At 47.0% G+C, this 15,497-nt stretch overlaps 1 protein-coding gene across 1 annotated transcript; it reads right to left on the bottom strand.

Moving 5' to 3' along the window:
- Window positions 1-6,188: 6,188 nt before the first annotated feature.
- Window positions 6,189-10,678, bottom strand: LOC140398800 (tubulin alpha chain-like). Its single transcript, XM_072487766.1, has 5 exons — window positions 10,654-10,678; window positions 9,916-10,138; window positions 9,663-9,811; window positions 7,037-7,717; window positions 6,189-6,508 (listed from the first exon to the last, which is right to left on the bottom strand). Exons 1-5 carry the CDS (start codon window positions 10,654-10,656, stop codon window positions 6,212-6,214), a joined length of 1,353 nt encoding a protein of 450 aa, XP_072343867.1. The 5' UTR covers window positions 10,657-10,678; the 3' UTR covers window positions 6,189-6,211.
- Between the last annotated feature and the right edge of the window lie 4,819 nt (window positions 10,679-15,497).

The raw sequence follows: 15,497 nt of genomic DNA on the forward strand, positions 1-15,497 counted from the left end.
GCTCTCCTCGCGCTCTTTCACTGTGTCCCTGCCGCTCTCCTCGCGCTCTTTCACTGTGTCCCTGCCTCTCTCCTCGCTCTCTTTTATCCTGTGTCTCCACCTCTCTCCTCGCGCTCTTTCCCTGTGTCCCCGCCGTTCTCCTCGCGCTCTTTCACTGTGCCCCGCCGCACTCCTCGCGCTCTTTTATCCTGTGTCTCCGCCGCTCTCCTTGCACTCTTTCACTGTGTCTCCGCCGCTCTCCTCGCGCTCTTTCACTTTGCCCCCGCCACTCTCCTCGCGCTCCATCACTGTACCCCTACCACCCTCCTCGCTCTGTTTTATCCTGTGCCCCGCCGCTCTCCTCGCGCTGTTTTATCTCGTGTCTCCGCCGCTCTCCTCGCACTGTTTCACTGTGTCCCCGCCGGCGGTTTCCTCGCGCTCTTTCACTGTGTCCCTGCCGCTATCCTCAATCTCTTTTATCCTGTGTCTCCGCAGCTCTCCTCGCGCTCTTTCACTGAGTCCCTGCCACTCTCCTCGCATTCTCTCTGCTGCTCTCCTCGCGCTCTTTCACTGTGCCCCGCCGCTCTCCTCGCGCTGTTTTATCCTGTGCCCCGCCGCTCTCCTCGCGCTCTTTCACTGCGCCCCGCCGTTCTCCTCGCGCTCTTTCACTGTGTCCCCGCCGCTCTCCTCACGCACTTTACTCTGCCTTTTCCTAGCTCCTAGTCGGACAGCAGCAGCCAGTTGGGTCGCTTTAACGTTTTCAGTGATCTGCTGCACTGCTTTTTCATGATTGAAGCTGTCATAGCGTCGGCCAAATGAAATGAAACGAAATGAAAATCGCTTGTTGTCACAAGTAGGCTTCAAATTAAATTACTGTGAAAATCAAGTCTAAGTAAATATTGTACCCATTTTATGGGCCTGCCAGTCTAAAATCTCCGAGGGGTAAAGCCGGTGGAGCTGGAAACTGTGTTCCTAATAATCATTCGGGCGAAGGGGAGCACGGTGTCCCAAATAGTGTTCTGTTGTTGCACTGTCTTTCTGAGCCGCTTACCGTAAGCATGGGGCGAGCGGCTCCCTTCTAGCGGTCCTGGCTGGCACTCGCGAACGGGTCTGTGGCATCTTGCCGGGGTAATGGGGTTTCGCTGAGGTCTCTAGGCTATATGGCGGTAGGTTTAGTCCACATTCACGGGCGAAATGTTACGATAGCTGACAGTTGTAACCGGGGCGAGTAAGGTGGAGCGGGTTCCCTTTGGATATTGTTTCCTGGGATATTGGACGTCCCTTCTGCCCTAATTTATCCATGCGGGTCCCTGGCTATTTGCTCTTGTAGGGACTTCCCATGCTCTGGATAAACGTCTAAGTCCCCATGCTTCGCGTGTGTCTGTTCTGGAGCAAGGTTGGCTGAGGCTCATCACTATTAAGTTAACCTCTTCCCTTTCTTCCAAGACATACTTAATTTTCTGTTGGCGAACATCTTCAAAGAAGCAATGCTCAAATGTGATGATTTTATTACGCTCCCTTAACTAGGTTACTGTGAGCGGGGTGACGTAGGTAACAGCGGGACCTAAGGCATTCCCTCTCCTTGTTTCTGTAGTGACCGGATTCATTGGTGAAGCGGTGGTTTCACTACTCACTGGGGTTTGGATGGCGTGGTCAGCATCACCTGCGCAACCAGGGCTGCTAGTGCAGCTGGTGCGTTTATTATTGGGGGTTGCTTTCGACTCTCAGTTATTACAACATACATTTGTGTACTTTCCTGCCCAATCAGCCATCTCTTCTTCCTCTGTCCCTACTGTCCCGAAGGTATACATAAAGCCCTCTTGAACTGGGAATAATGAGTGAAGTCTATTTATTGGCAGCACGGTGGTTAGCACAATTGCTTCACAGCTCCAGGGTCCCAGGTTCGATTCTGGTTTGGGTCACTGTCTGTGCGGAGTCTGCACATCCTCCCCGTGTCTGCGTGGGTTTCCTCCGGGTGCTCCGGTTTCCTCCCACAGTCCAAAGATGTGCAGGTTAGGTGGATTGGCCATGATAAATTGCCCTTAGTGTCCAAAATTGCCCTTAGTGTTGGGTGGGGTTACTGGTTTATGGGGATAGGGTGGAGGTGTCGACCTTGCGTGGGGTGCTCTTTCCAAGAGCCGGTGTAGACTCGATGGGCCGAATGGCCTCCTTCTGCACTGTAAATTCTATGATAATCTATGATTTCTCACTGGCATTTGGTGTGGTCAGCGCTAGCCTGCCTTTGTTCTTTGGCAGACTGGTGGTGCGCCCTTGAAGTTGTCTGTAAATTGGCACATTTAGTTTCTCGCTGGGTGACCTTATGTTCGGTCTCCTCTCTTACTGAGACAGCACATTCTGTGCCTTGGCAGGCCTTGTCGTGCTGGGTTTGCAAGCTGCTAATATGGACTGGACTGGCGAGCATGTTTAACATCCACGATTTCCCTGTCATTGGCAGCTAAATTCCCCAGGTGTTCCTCTTTTAGTTTCCTAATCTCCTCCTCTTCTATTAACTGACCGCGGAGTGTCTCTATGACCTCCTCGGTTCCTCTCAACTGAGCCAAGCAGCACAGTACGGCCATTGGTTTTTTACACTTTGGTACACGTCTTTTATATCTCACTTAAATATGCCCACCAAGTTTGCCCTACCTTCCCGGGACCTGACTCGGTGTTCGCGCAGTAATTTATCCAATAGGGGCCAACCTTTTCCCTTTAAATATTTCCTCAGTACAGCTTCCCATATGGAACACTTCTCAGACATATCGATTCCTTCTACTTCAGTTTGCTGTGAATTTATCCTCTTCTCTAATAAGTGGGCTGCCATTTCCTCTCTTTAAATTGAGAACAAGGGAGTCGATCGGACAAAGGGTACGGCTTGTTGCTATGTTCCGGCCAAATGCCTCTGAATTTGCATGCAAATTTGCAGAGTTTACCCTATCCTACCCTGTTAGTTTCACATGTGGTTACTGCACACTTCTGAAATTCGATTATTTGGCCAATAAGGAAATCACACTTCTGTTTTTTTGTTTTTACACTAATTGATCAATTTTGTGAAATCCTTCGGAGTAACAAAGTTACTTCGAATCGAATCCCATCAGAGTCGCCAGGAAAATGTTGCTCTTTGTAACTACAGTGTGTGAGTGTACTCCGTGTATTGGACAAATGATCACGCAAGCATTCAGTTCAATCACAATCGATTTATTGGACACAAAGTTAGTTATTACTTAAGAAATCACGCGCTCATGTATGACTGTCGATTTGAATGACCTTGACTTAACTTCCAAATGACCAGCTCGGTGTAGGGTAGATAAGGCCTTATCCGTTCCCTCACGTGTGGCGGCTGGAGATCGAGTGGGTTGTCTGTGTTGGATGGTCATCTTTCGGTTGATGTCGCAGATCCTTGAACTTAGCTGATGTTAGGAGCTGTGCTGCAGTTGGTGGTCCGGAGCCGGTCGAAAAGAGAAAGAAATCAAGGCTGCATTGTCTTTTAACTGGCTTGAGTTTTCCCTGCCCCTTTTGAGGGCGATTTTTGGGTCACTGTCAATCAATTTCTCAGGGCTCCACCCTCTGATTGGTGACATCCAATCAGGGGCTGCCACATCACAGGGTGGGCACGCAATGGCCAATCCTGAGAGGGCTCCGAGCAGAAGCTCGGTGCTGTTTAGTCTGGAAGATGATGTGATGGACCTGATAGTCCCATTGTTACTTCAATCGTCTTGAATGGCCCATTTGCACGTGTGAATTCCTGCATATGTCTGAGTGATTGTTTGCAAAGCCACAAGCTGCAACTTGACTCTGTCCCAAAGCAGACCACATTTCGCATCATTCTGCGAGTGGCCATTGTAGATGGCCGCAGAGCAATATCTTAGAATCGTAGAATCAGGGAATTTACAGTACAGAGGGAGGCCATTCGGCCCATCGAGTATGCACCGGCCCTTGGAAAGAGCACCCTACTTAATACAACAGGTCCTTCCTATCCCCGTAACCTAGTAACACCACCTAACCATTATGGACACTAAGGGCAATTTAGCATGGCCAATCCACCTAACCTGCACAATTTGTGTACTGTGGGAGGAATCCGGAGCAGCCGGAGAAAATCCACGTAGAGAACTTGCAGACTCCACACAGACAGTGACTCAATCCCAGAATCGAACCTGGGACCTTGGAGCTGCGAAGCAACAGTGCTAATAACCACTCTGCTACCGTGTCGCCCATATGTCAGGCACCATCCATTGAATCACAATCTATTAGACCCAAAGAGCAGGCAACATCCATTCAATGAGAATCTATCAGTCTCCATCAAAAAGACACCATGCATTCAATCAGAATCTATCAGACACAATCCATCAGGCACAATCATTTGGCACAGTATATATCAGATCCAGTCCTTCAGACACAATCTATTACATCAGAATCAATCATAGAATCATAGAGATCTGTACCACAGAAAAGGCCTTTCGGCCCACCTATTTATTCTGCTCCTATTTTCCAGCACTTGGCCAATAGTCATAGAATCATGGAGGTTTACAACATGGAAAAATGCCGTTCGGCCCAAATTGTCCATGCCGCTCAGTTTTTACCACCAAACAAATCTCAATTGTCCGCATTTGGTCCATACCCCTCTACACCAATGTTAACCATATACCTGTCTAAATGTTTTTTTAAAAGGCAATTTTGCCCGCCTCTGTCAGCTCGTTCCAGACACGCCACCCTATGTGTGAAATAATTGTCCTGTCTGGACCCTTTTGTGCCTGGCCCCTCCCCATCCCTTAAATCTGTACCCTCTATTTTTAAATGTCTCTACCTTTGAGAAAATATATTGACTATGTACCTTATCTATGACCCTCATTATTTTATAGAACTCTGTAAGATCACCCTAAGCCTCCTATGCTCCATGGAAAAGAGTTCCCACTCTATCCAGCCTCTGCTTATAACTCAAGCCTTCAAGCCCCGGTAGCATCCTAACAAATCTTTCCTCCTCGCTTTCAAGTTTCATAATTTCCTTTCTGTAATATGGTGACGAGAACTGTACCCAGTTTTCCAAATGTGGCCTTACGAATGTGTTGTACAACTTCAACAAGACGTTTCAACCGCTGTACTCAGTGTTCTGACCAAAGAAACCAAGCCTTCTTCACCCATCCTGTCCACCTGTACTCCACTTTCAAGGACCTATGAACCCGTATTCCAAAATGCGTTTGTCCTATAACTATCCGGACTACCCTACCATTGACTGAGTAGGTCCTGCCCCGATTTGATCGATCAAAATGCATCACCTCACATTTATCTAAAGTAAACTACGCTAGCCATTCATCGGCCTACTGACCCAATTGATCAAGATCCCGTTAAGATCCCAGATAACCGTCTTCACTGTCCATTATGTCACCAATCCTGGTGTCATCTGCAAATTTACTAACAATGCCTGCCAAATTCTCATCCAAATCATTAATCTAAATAACAAATAGCAGTGTGGAATGCAGTGCCTAGGCGGGTGGTAGAGATGGGTTGCCTCGCCTCCTTTACAAGGTCGCTACATGAGCACTTGGCACCTCTTAACATTCAAGGCTATGGGCCAATCTAGCAAATGGGATTAGTTAGGTAGGCCATGTGTTCTTCCCGTGTCGGCGCATACTCGATGGGCGAGGCGCCTCTTTTGCTGTGTGATTCGATGATTCTTGAATGTTTCGCTCTTGTCGATATTGAGTGTGAGAAAGTCGAGATAGGCCAGCCACCCAGGATTCAGTATCATCTCGACAATATGCGAACATTTGCCGAGTGCGACAGCGAAACTACAAAGTAATTGCAAACAATTATAAACGTTAAACGTCCCTGCAAATTCCAAATGCGAATGCAATCACAACCCCGAATCACCAGGTTGTTCAAACCCCAATCACATTCCTGCTCGTAACGCCCATTAATCAGTGGCCACAAACTGGCACAAATCAGTTAAACCTTCGATCCAATTATTCCAGAGGACAGTGTTTTGATAATTGAATTGCTCTGTGACTCCCGGCCTGCGCGCTGTGGAGAATGTTGGATTTGACTTACTTTCTGTGTCCATTGACATTCTTGTAGCTTCAATAGTTCCCTTCTCATCCGATTTTCAACCCTTGCCGCTTGCAGAGACAATAAATGAGAATATTCCAAAATGATTTTAGATACTTTATTGTCTTAAATAAACTTTATAATACCAATGTTAATTAAAATTAAACCATTATACTTTGTAAATTAATGAATCTTATTCTTCCTCTTCGCCCTTTCTGTCAAGTGAGGAAGAATCGACGCCCACTTCTTCATAATCCTTCTCGAGTGAGGCCATGTCCTCGCGTGCATCCTGGAACTCCCCTTCCTCCAGCCCCTCCCCCACATACCAATGGACAAAGGCCCGCTTGGCGTACATCTTATCGAATTTGAGGTTCAAGCGGGTCCAAGCCAAGGAAATTGCGGTGGTGTTGCTCAGCATACAGAGGGCCCGTTGCACCTTTGCCAGGTCACCCCCTGGCACCACTGTTGGGGGCTGGTAGTTGATGCCAACCTATTGGAGAGAAGAAAATATGTTGGGTTTCAATTGCTTATGATGCAGATCACATCAGGTTGCACAACCTCCCACCACTTTTCAGAAAATTGCATTTAGTGTTAATGTTTTTCCCTATTTAAATAGTGAGGTCTGGTCATTCCCTGGGTTCTTCCCCTACATCAAAGCTCCAGGATAAATGGAGTATCGATGCGCAAATTAGATTGCATTCAAAAGCAAATGAGCTCTTTAAAAGTCTAATTGCAGAAAGGTCTTGTGTCAGGAAGATTTTTCCCTGTTCAAGGAAGAACTCCTGCTCGAGCATTCCGGTTTGAATTCAAGAGGCAAACCCCGAGGAATTGCAAATCCAGCCCCCCTTTGAAAGCTTCACATTGGTGCAGGAATGGGGACGGTCTGTTCCGGTTTTCTGCCTCTTTAGAATTACGCTTTTGAACCGAAATGATCTGGACTATGTTGACATGTATTATAAGATCTTCACACTCCATGCTTCCCTATACCACGTGGACGATAAGCAAACGCCACACTTACCTTGAACCCAGTGGGACACCAGTCAACAAACGCGATTGAGCGCTTGGTCTTGATGGTGGCGATGGCGGCGTTGACGTCCTTCGGCACCACGTCTCCTCGGTACAGCATGCAACACGCCATGTACTTGCCCTGGCGGGGGTCACACTTCACCATCTGGTTGGCTGGTTCAAAACATGAGTTGGTGAGCTCCGACACCGAGAGTTGCTCGTGGTAAGCTTTCTCGGCCGAAATGAGAGGGGCGAAGGTTGCCAGAGGGAAGTGAATGCGGGGATAGGGAACCAGGTTGGTCTGAAACTCAGTCAGGTCCACATTGAGGGCACCGTCGAACCGGAGTGAGGCCGTGATGGACGACAGTACCTGTCCAATGAGACGGTTGAGGTTGGTGTAAGTTGGTCTCTCAATGTCAAGGTTCCGCCGACAGACATCGTAAATGGCCTCATTGTCCACCATGAAGGCACAGTCAGAGTGCTCGAGGGTGCAGTGGGTCACCAGCACAGAGTTGTACGGCTCAACCACCGCGGTGGAAATCTGGGGAGCAGGGTAAACGGAAAACTCCAGCTTGGCTTTCTTCCCGTAGTCGACGGAGAGTCTCTCCATCAGGAGGGAAGTAAAACCCGAGCCCGTGCCACCCCCAAAACTGTGGAAGATGAGGAACCCCTGTAACCCTGTGCAGAGATCAGCCTGTGGGTAAAAACACAAAAAACATATTAAAGAGGAAACAGAGAATGGAATCTCTCCTGAAAAGGACAGAGGAATCTAACATGACGTAATGTCCCCAGAGTCCCTCCCGTGATGGCGCACTGGGAGCTGCTGAGATTGAGCTGTAGGAGCTTGGGGGAATGATTAATGGACATTGCGGAGGAGATAGAGTGGTGCCACGGTGAAACAGCTGGGAGAGGATCGATGGAAGAGACGTTGCGGTGATGTTAGTAGTTAGAAGTAAAAATATATGTTGCAAATAATATACCCTGCTGTGATATCCAGACAGAAGTGTGACAGCCAAACATGCAAATAAGATGGAGTAAAAGTGCAAGAACATTCATTCCAACCATATATTATTTTTCAAAGAAATGCTGAAGAAACTTTGTTCTGATATCCGGAGATTCCCTGAAGAGTAGATAATGTGAGACATTGTGTTTAGTCCAACTAAGCCGATCATCGATCTCGGAGTATGATAAGAATGGAATGAGCCACGTCTCTCTGCTCTTTCGCAGTTTGATACAGGTTGGGCAACCTGCAAGACGTTTGAAGCATTGCTTAAAGGTGACATTACTTGCGTCATTACCTGAAATCCTATTGACTAACTCAGATTTATTTATCAACATGTTATAGACCAATTGGCCATTTGCGAACAATTGGCTTAACTGGGCTTTCTATATTTGCAGTGTATAATTAAAGGTGGATTTTGATGCAGAGAGATGTGGGGAGACATGTACGTGACCAGTACATGATACGGGCAGCATGGTTGCACAGTGGTTAGCACAGTTGCTTCACTGCTCCAGGGTCCCAGCTTCGATTCCCGGCTTGGGTCACTGTCTGCGCGTAGTCTGCACGTTCTCCCCTTGCCTGCATGGGTTTCCTCCGGGTGCTCAAGTTTTCTCCCACAGTCCAAGGATGTGCAGGTCAGGTGGATTGGCCATGCTAAATTGCCCTTCGTGTTCAAAAAAGGTTAATCGGGGTTACTTGGTTCCGGGGATAGGGTGGAGGTGTGGGCTGAGGTAGGGTGCCCTTTCCAAGGGCCTGTGGAGACTCGATGGGCCAAAAGGTCTCCTTCTGTAAATTCAATGATTCTATGAGTGAAAGATTTAGATAATCAGATGCGGAGACAGAGAGATGTTTACAGAAACCTCTGGAGAGCTGATGGTTTTACATGTTATCCACCTGCTCAGCACCGTCACTCCTGGTCTTTGAGAAGCGTGGTGAGAATTCCATTGAATGGTTAAAGTTAAGCTTCTTCGCCTGACGGATTATTAATGTTAATTTTCACTTTACTTTCAATCTTTCATACGTATTACCTTTACAATGGTAGATACACTTTCTTCGTTCATCATTTAAACTGCGTTCCGTCATTTGGTTTATTTAGTATAACCTGGTGGTAGTTATGATTGGTGCTATTGCAAACAAGTGACCTTTATAAATTTTCATTCAAATTAGCAAATGTTGTCACAGTGGGATGAGGGGGGAGGGACATGCTATGCCGCAAATTCAGATTGGACTCCAAAGTAATTTGATCTTTAACATAATTTCAAAATAGGATGGATACATACTCTGTTTTCCCCAAATTGCATTCATAGGTTTGAAGGAATATGGGTTTATTCGTGGATCCCACAGATATATTGACGCTTGGAAATTAACTTACTGGGTTTAAATCAGGAGGGTTTGAGAAATAACGGGAATCAGAGCATCGCCAATTCACCGAAATGTTGCCCCACATGGTTTTGCCGCCTTTACGGGACCGTGATTGGCAGGAACCAATCTGAAATGTTTTGCTGGGGAATCCGAGGAGTGAAACGTCGCGCTCTAAACTGATGAAGCTCAGGGTGATGGAATCACTGCCAACTCATTTCTCAGAGAATGTGAACAGGTACACGAGCCAGGAATGCAGAATACCAAAGTGAGAACTTACCACCTTCCGGACACGATCCAGGACCAGATCCACAATCTCCTTGCCCACCGAGCAATGGCCCCGGGCGTAGTTATTCGCCGCATCCTCCTTACCGGTGATGAGCTGCTCGGGGTGAAAGAGCTGTCGGTAGGTGCCGGTGCGGACCTCATCTAGGGACAGTGAACAGAGACTTGAGACCAGAGGCTGAAGGGAATATTGCAATGGGTTTAGTGAAACACTGATTGGCCAACCGAGCAACAATCTCTCCTCTTACCAATCACAGTGGGCTCCAGATCTACGAACACGGCTCGGGGAATGTGTTTCCCCGCCCCTGTCTCACTGAAGAAGGTGTTGAAGGAGTCGTCACCACCTCCGATGGTCTTGTCACTGGGCATCTGCCCATCCGGTTGGATGCCATGCTCCAGACAATACAGCTCCCAGCAAGCGTTTCCGATCTGCACACCCGCCTGACCAATGTGGAGTGAAAGACACTCACGCTAATGAGAGAAGAGGTGGTTATTTAAGAATAACATTCCGCCCCTGTTCATCCCCGATTCCGCCAAAACCCAATGGACGCTCCATTCTATCCCTGTCCTCTACGATGGAGATTTCACCAGATCCTAGGTCACTGTGAGCCCACTCTGCGATTTCCTGTTACAATGACCGCGACTCATGTACATCCTGAGCACCTGTCGTTTCCCTGTGGACCCCAGTCCTTGATGGATTACTGCTCCATGCTAACATTCTGTCCCCTGTAAATTCATGCACTCCCCGGAACTCTTCTTGTTCCCTTTGCATCCCGCCCATCCATATTGATTTTGCGGGTCTCTCTCTTTCCTTGAGAATTGCGGCTGTCCCTGTGCATGTCCCCGTCTTTCTAGATCATTCTGACTCCCCATTGGATCCTACAATGTGTCACAAATCCCCTACTTTCCCTATGGACCCCCTTCCCGAGTGAGCATGTGATACTGCGGTACACATCCCATTCGCTCTTGACTCAATGCTGACCTACCATGATTTTCTGTTATGCTCACAGCTCCTCTCAATGTGTTTCGTGTCTTCCCGCTCGCGCTATTTATATCGAATTCTACGAAGCAATTACGAGTTTCGATTGGACAGTGAGAACAATGCGACGCGGTTGCTCGGGGAAACGGTAACATAAAATGGAACACCGGTGCACGTCGCTGATTGGTTGGACAATGTCGATCATGGGAGGTGCTTTGGACAACGCTCGCGACTAGTCTCTTCTGTCAGCCGCTACAACATCTCATTGAGTCCTGAGACTAATATCCCATCTATAAGAGCCTCAACAATCAAACCCAGTTCAAACCTTCCTGCTGAACAGACCTCGCCTGTAAGTCTCCGACATTTTCGACCAGAATCAATCAGACCATTGCCTATTTGCCTCGCTGACACCTGAGTTCCATTTTTTAAATTAATATATCAATTTATATCGGAGGGCATTCATTAGACACCATCCGGTAAATCAGTAAACATCAGAGCCCATCCAACAGATACAATCCATTAAACCAGAACCTGTCATACCCCATAAATCAGGCACCATCCATTAGATCAGAATCTACAATACCCCATCCTACCGCTATCATCATCAGAATCCATCAATCAGGCACCATCCATTTAATCTGAATCTATCCGAGCTGTATGTCAGGCACCCTAAAATTAATCACAATCTATCAGACCCATCCAAAAGGCACCATCCATTAAATCAGGATCTATCACAGCCCATCCATCAAGCACAATCCTTTGAATCAATGCTATCCTTCAGACACAGTCCATTACATCAGAATCAATCATAGAATCATAGAGGTCTGTAGCACAGAAAGATCCTTTCGGTCGACCTAACTATTCTGGTCCCGTTTTACAGCACTAGGCCCATAGTTATATGAGTCATAGAGTCATATTTAGCATGGAAAAATACCTGTCGGCCCAACTTGCCCATGCCGCCCAGTTTTTAACCAGCTAGTCCCTATTGCCCGCCTTTGATCCATATTCTTCGACACACATCTTACCCATATAATTGTCTAAATGCTTTTTAAAAAGACAGAATTGTACATTCCTGGACTGCTGCCTCTGGCAGCTCGTTCCAGACACTCGCCATTCTCTGTGTGAAAGAATTCCCCCTCTGGACCCTTCTGTATATACTCCTCTCGCCTTAAACATATGCCTCCTGGTTTTAGACCACTCTGCCTTTCAGAAAATATATTGACTATGTACCTTATCAATGGGCAGCACGGTAGCCCTGTGGATAGCACAATTGCTTCACAGCTCCAGGGTCCCAGGTTTGATTCCAGCTTGGGTCACTGTCTGTGCGGAGTCTGCACATCCTCCCCGTGTGTGCGTGGGTTTCCTCCGGGTGTCTCCCCTGCTAATTGAAACAACTTCCCTACGTCCACCCTATCTAAGCCATTCGTTATCTTGTAAGTTTCTATTAGATCTCCCCTCATCCTCCAAACTCCAATGAATATAATTCCAGGATCCTCAGACGTTCATCGTATGTTAGGCCTACCATTCCTGGGATCATCCGCGTGAATCTCCGCTGGACCAGCTCCAGTGGCAGTATGTCCTTCCTGAGATGTGGGGCCCAAAATTGCTCACAGTATTCTAATTGGGGCCTAACTAATGCTTTATAAACCTTCAGAAGTACATCCCTGCTTTTACATTCCAAGCCTCTTGAGATAAATGACAACATTGCATTTGCTTTCTTAATTACGGACTCAACCTGCAAGTTTACCTTTAGAGAATCCTGGACTAGGACTCCCCTTTGCACTTCAGCATTATGAATTTTGTCACCGTTTAGAAAAAACTCCGTGCCTATATTCGTTTTTCCAAAGTGCAAGACCTCGCACTTGCCCACGTTGAATTTCAACAGCCATTTCTTGGACCACTCTCCTAAACTGTCTAAATCTTTCTGCAGCCTCCCCACCTCCTCCATACTACCTGCCCCTCCACCTATCTTTGTATCATCGGCAAACTTAGCCAGTATGCCCCCAGTCCCGTCATCTAGATCGGTAATATATAAAGAGAACAGCTGTGGCCCCAACACTGAACCCTGCGGGACACCACTCGTCACTGGTTGCCATTCCGAAAAACAATCTTTTATCCCAACTCTCTGCCTTCTGCCTGACAGCCAATCGTCAATCCATGTTAGTACCTTGCCTCGAATACCATGGGCCCTTATTTTACTCAGCAGACTCTCGTGAGGCACCTTATCAAAGGCCTTTTGGAAGTCAAGATAGATAACATCCATTGGCTCTCCTTGGTCTAACCTAGGGGCAGCACGGTAGCATTGTGGATAGCACAATTGCTTCACAGCTCCAGGGTCCCAGGGTCGATTCCGGCTTGGGTCACTGTCTGTGCGGAGTCTGCACATCCTCCCCGTGTGTGCGTGGGTTTCCTCCGGGTGCTCCGGTTTCCTCCCACAGTCCAAAGATGTGCAGATTAGGTGGATTGGCCATGATAAATTGCCCTTAGTGTCCAAAATTGCCCTTAGTATTGGGTGGGGTTACTGGGTTATGGGGATAGGGTGGAGATGTTGACCTTGGGTAGGATGCTCTTTCCAAGAGCCGGTACAGACTCGATGGGCCGAATGGCCTCCTTCTGCACTGTAAATTCTATGATGATTTGTTATCTCTTCAAATAACTCTAACAGGTTTGTCAGGCACGACCTCCCCTTACTAAATCCATGCTGACTTGTCCTAATCCGACCCTGCACTTCCAAGAATTTAGAAATCTCATCCTTAACGATGAATACTAGAATCTTGCCAACAACCGAATTTAGGCTAATTGGCCTATAATTTTCCATTTTTTTCCTTGTTCCCTTCTTGAACAGCGGGGTTACAACAGCGATTTTCCAATCCTCTGGGACTTTCCCTGACTCCAGTGACTTTTGAAAGATCATAACTAACGCCTCCACTATTTCTTCAGCTATCTCCTTTAGAACTCTAGGATGTAGCCCATCTGGGCCCGGAGATTTATCAATTTTTAGACCTCTTAGTTTCTCTAGCACTTTCTCCTTTGTGATGGCTTCCATATTCAACTCTGCCCCCTGACTCTCCTGAATTGTTGGGATATTACTCATGTCTTCTACTGTGAAGACGGACGCAAAGTACTTATTTAGTTCCTCAGCTATTTCCTTGTCTCCCATCACTAGATTACCAGCATCATTTTGGAGCGGCCCAATGTCTACTTTTGTCTCCCGTTTGTTTTTAATGTATTTAAAGAAACTTTTACCATCATTCCTAATGTTACTGGCTAGCCGACCTTCATATTTAATCCTCTCTTTCCTTATTTCTCTCTTTGTTATCCTCTGTTTCTTTTTGTAGCCTTCCCAATCTTCTGACTTCCCACTACTCTTTGCCACATTATAGGCTTTCTCTTTTGCTTTGATGCATTCACAAACTTCCTTTGTCAGCCATGGCTGCCTAATCCCCCCTCTGATAACCTTTCTTTTCTTTGGGATGAACCTCTGTACTGTGTACTCAATTACTCCCAGAAACTCCTGCCATTGCTGTTCTGTCTTTCCCACTCGGCTCTGCTCCCAGTCGATTATCGTCAGTTCCTCCCTCGTGCCCCTGTAGTTACCTTTATTTAGCTGTAACACCTTTACATCTGATTCCACCTTTTTCTTTCAAATTGCAGATTGAATTCTACCATATTATGATCACTGCCTCCTAAGTGCTCCCTTACTTTAAGATCTTTAATCAAGTCTAGCTCATTATATAACACTAAGTCCAGAATGGCCTGTTCCCTCGTGGGCTCAATCACAAGCTGTTCCAAAAAGCCCTCCTGTAAACATTCAATGAATTCCCTTTCCTTGGGTCCACTGGCAGCCTTATTTACCCAGTCCACCTGCATATTGAAGTCCCCCATGATCACTGTGACCTTGCCTTTCTAACATGCACTTTCTATTTCGTGGTGCATTTTGTGCCCCTGGTCCTGACCACTGTTAGGAGGCCTGTACATAACTCCCAGTATGTTTTTTTTGCCTTTGTGGTTCCTCACAGACTCCACATCATCTGACCCTATGTCGTTTAGTGCTATTGATTTAATTTCATTCCTAATCAACAAGGCAACCCCACTCCCTCTGTCCACCTCTCTGTCTTTTCGATAGGTTGTGAATCCCTGGATGTTTAAATGCCAGTCCTGAACCCCCTGTAACCACGTCTCTGTGATGCCTACCACATCATACCTGCCAGTCACAATCTGGGCCACAAGCTCATCTACCTTGTTCCGTACACTGCGCGCATTTAAATATAGCACCTTTAATTCTCTATTGACCATCCCTTTTTGTTTTCTTAGTGTGGTGGACCTTGGTTTACTGAGCCTTTCCATAAACTGTCATATTTTGTGGGATGGGGACTATCGTAACCTCTCCTCAGTTCTGTCTTTTCGTGCTTTTTTGTATTCCTAAGCAGCTACGCTTCCCACTGATTACTTCACCTCTTGGTTCCCTGACTTTACCTCCGCCCCCCCCCCCCCCCCCCCCGCAATCTCTAGTTTAAAGTCCTATTGGCCACCCTGTTTACTCTTTTCGCCAGAACACTGGTCACAGCTCGGTTCAGGTGGAGACCATCCCAACGGTATAGGTCCCTCCTGTCCCAAACCTGATGCCAGTGTCCCATGAAAAGGAACCCCTCTTTCCCACACCACTCTTTCAGCCACGTGTTAACTTCCCTTATTCTTTCCTCCCTATGCCAATTTGTACGTGGCTCGGGCAGTAATCCAGAGATTATGACCCTTGAGGACCTGTTTTTTAATTTGAATCCTAGCTCTTTATAATCTCTAAACAGGTCCTCTTTCCTAGACTTGCCAATGTTGTTGGTACCGACATGGACC

Source organism: Scyliorhinus torazame, chromosome 22 (assembly GCF_047496885.1).
Source record: "Scyliorhinus torazame isolate Kashiwa2021f chromosome 22, sScyTor2.1, whole genome shotgun sequence".
Lineage (NCBI taxonomy): Eukaryota > Metazoa > Chordata > Chondrichthyes > Carcharhiniformes > Scyliorhinidae > Scyliorhinus > Scyliorhinus torazame.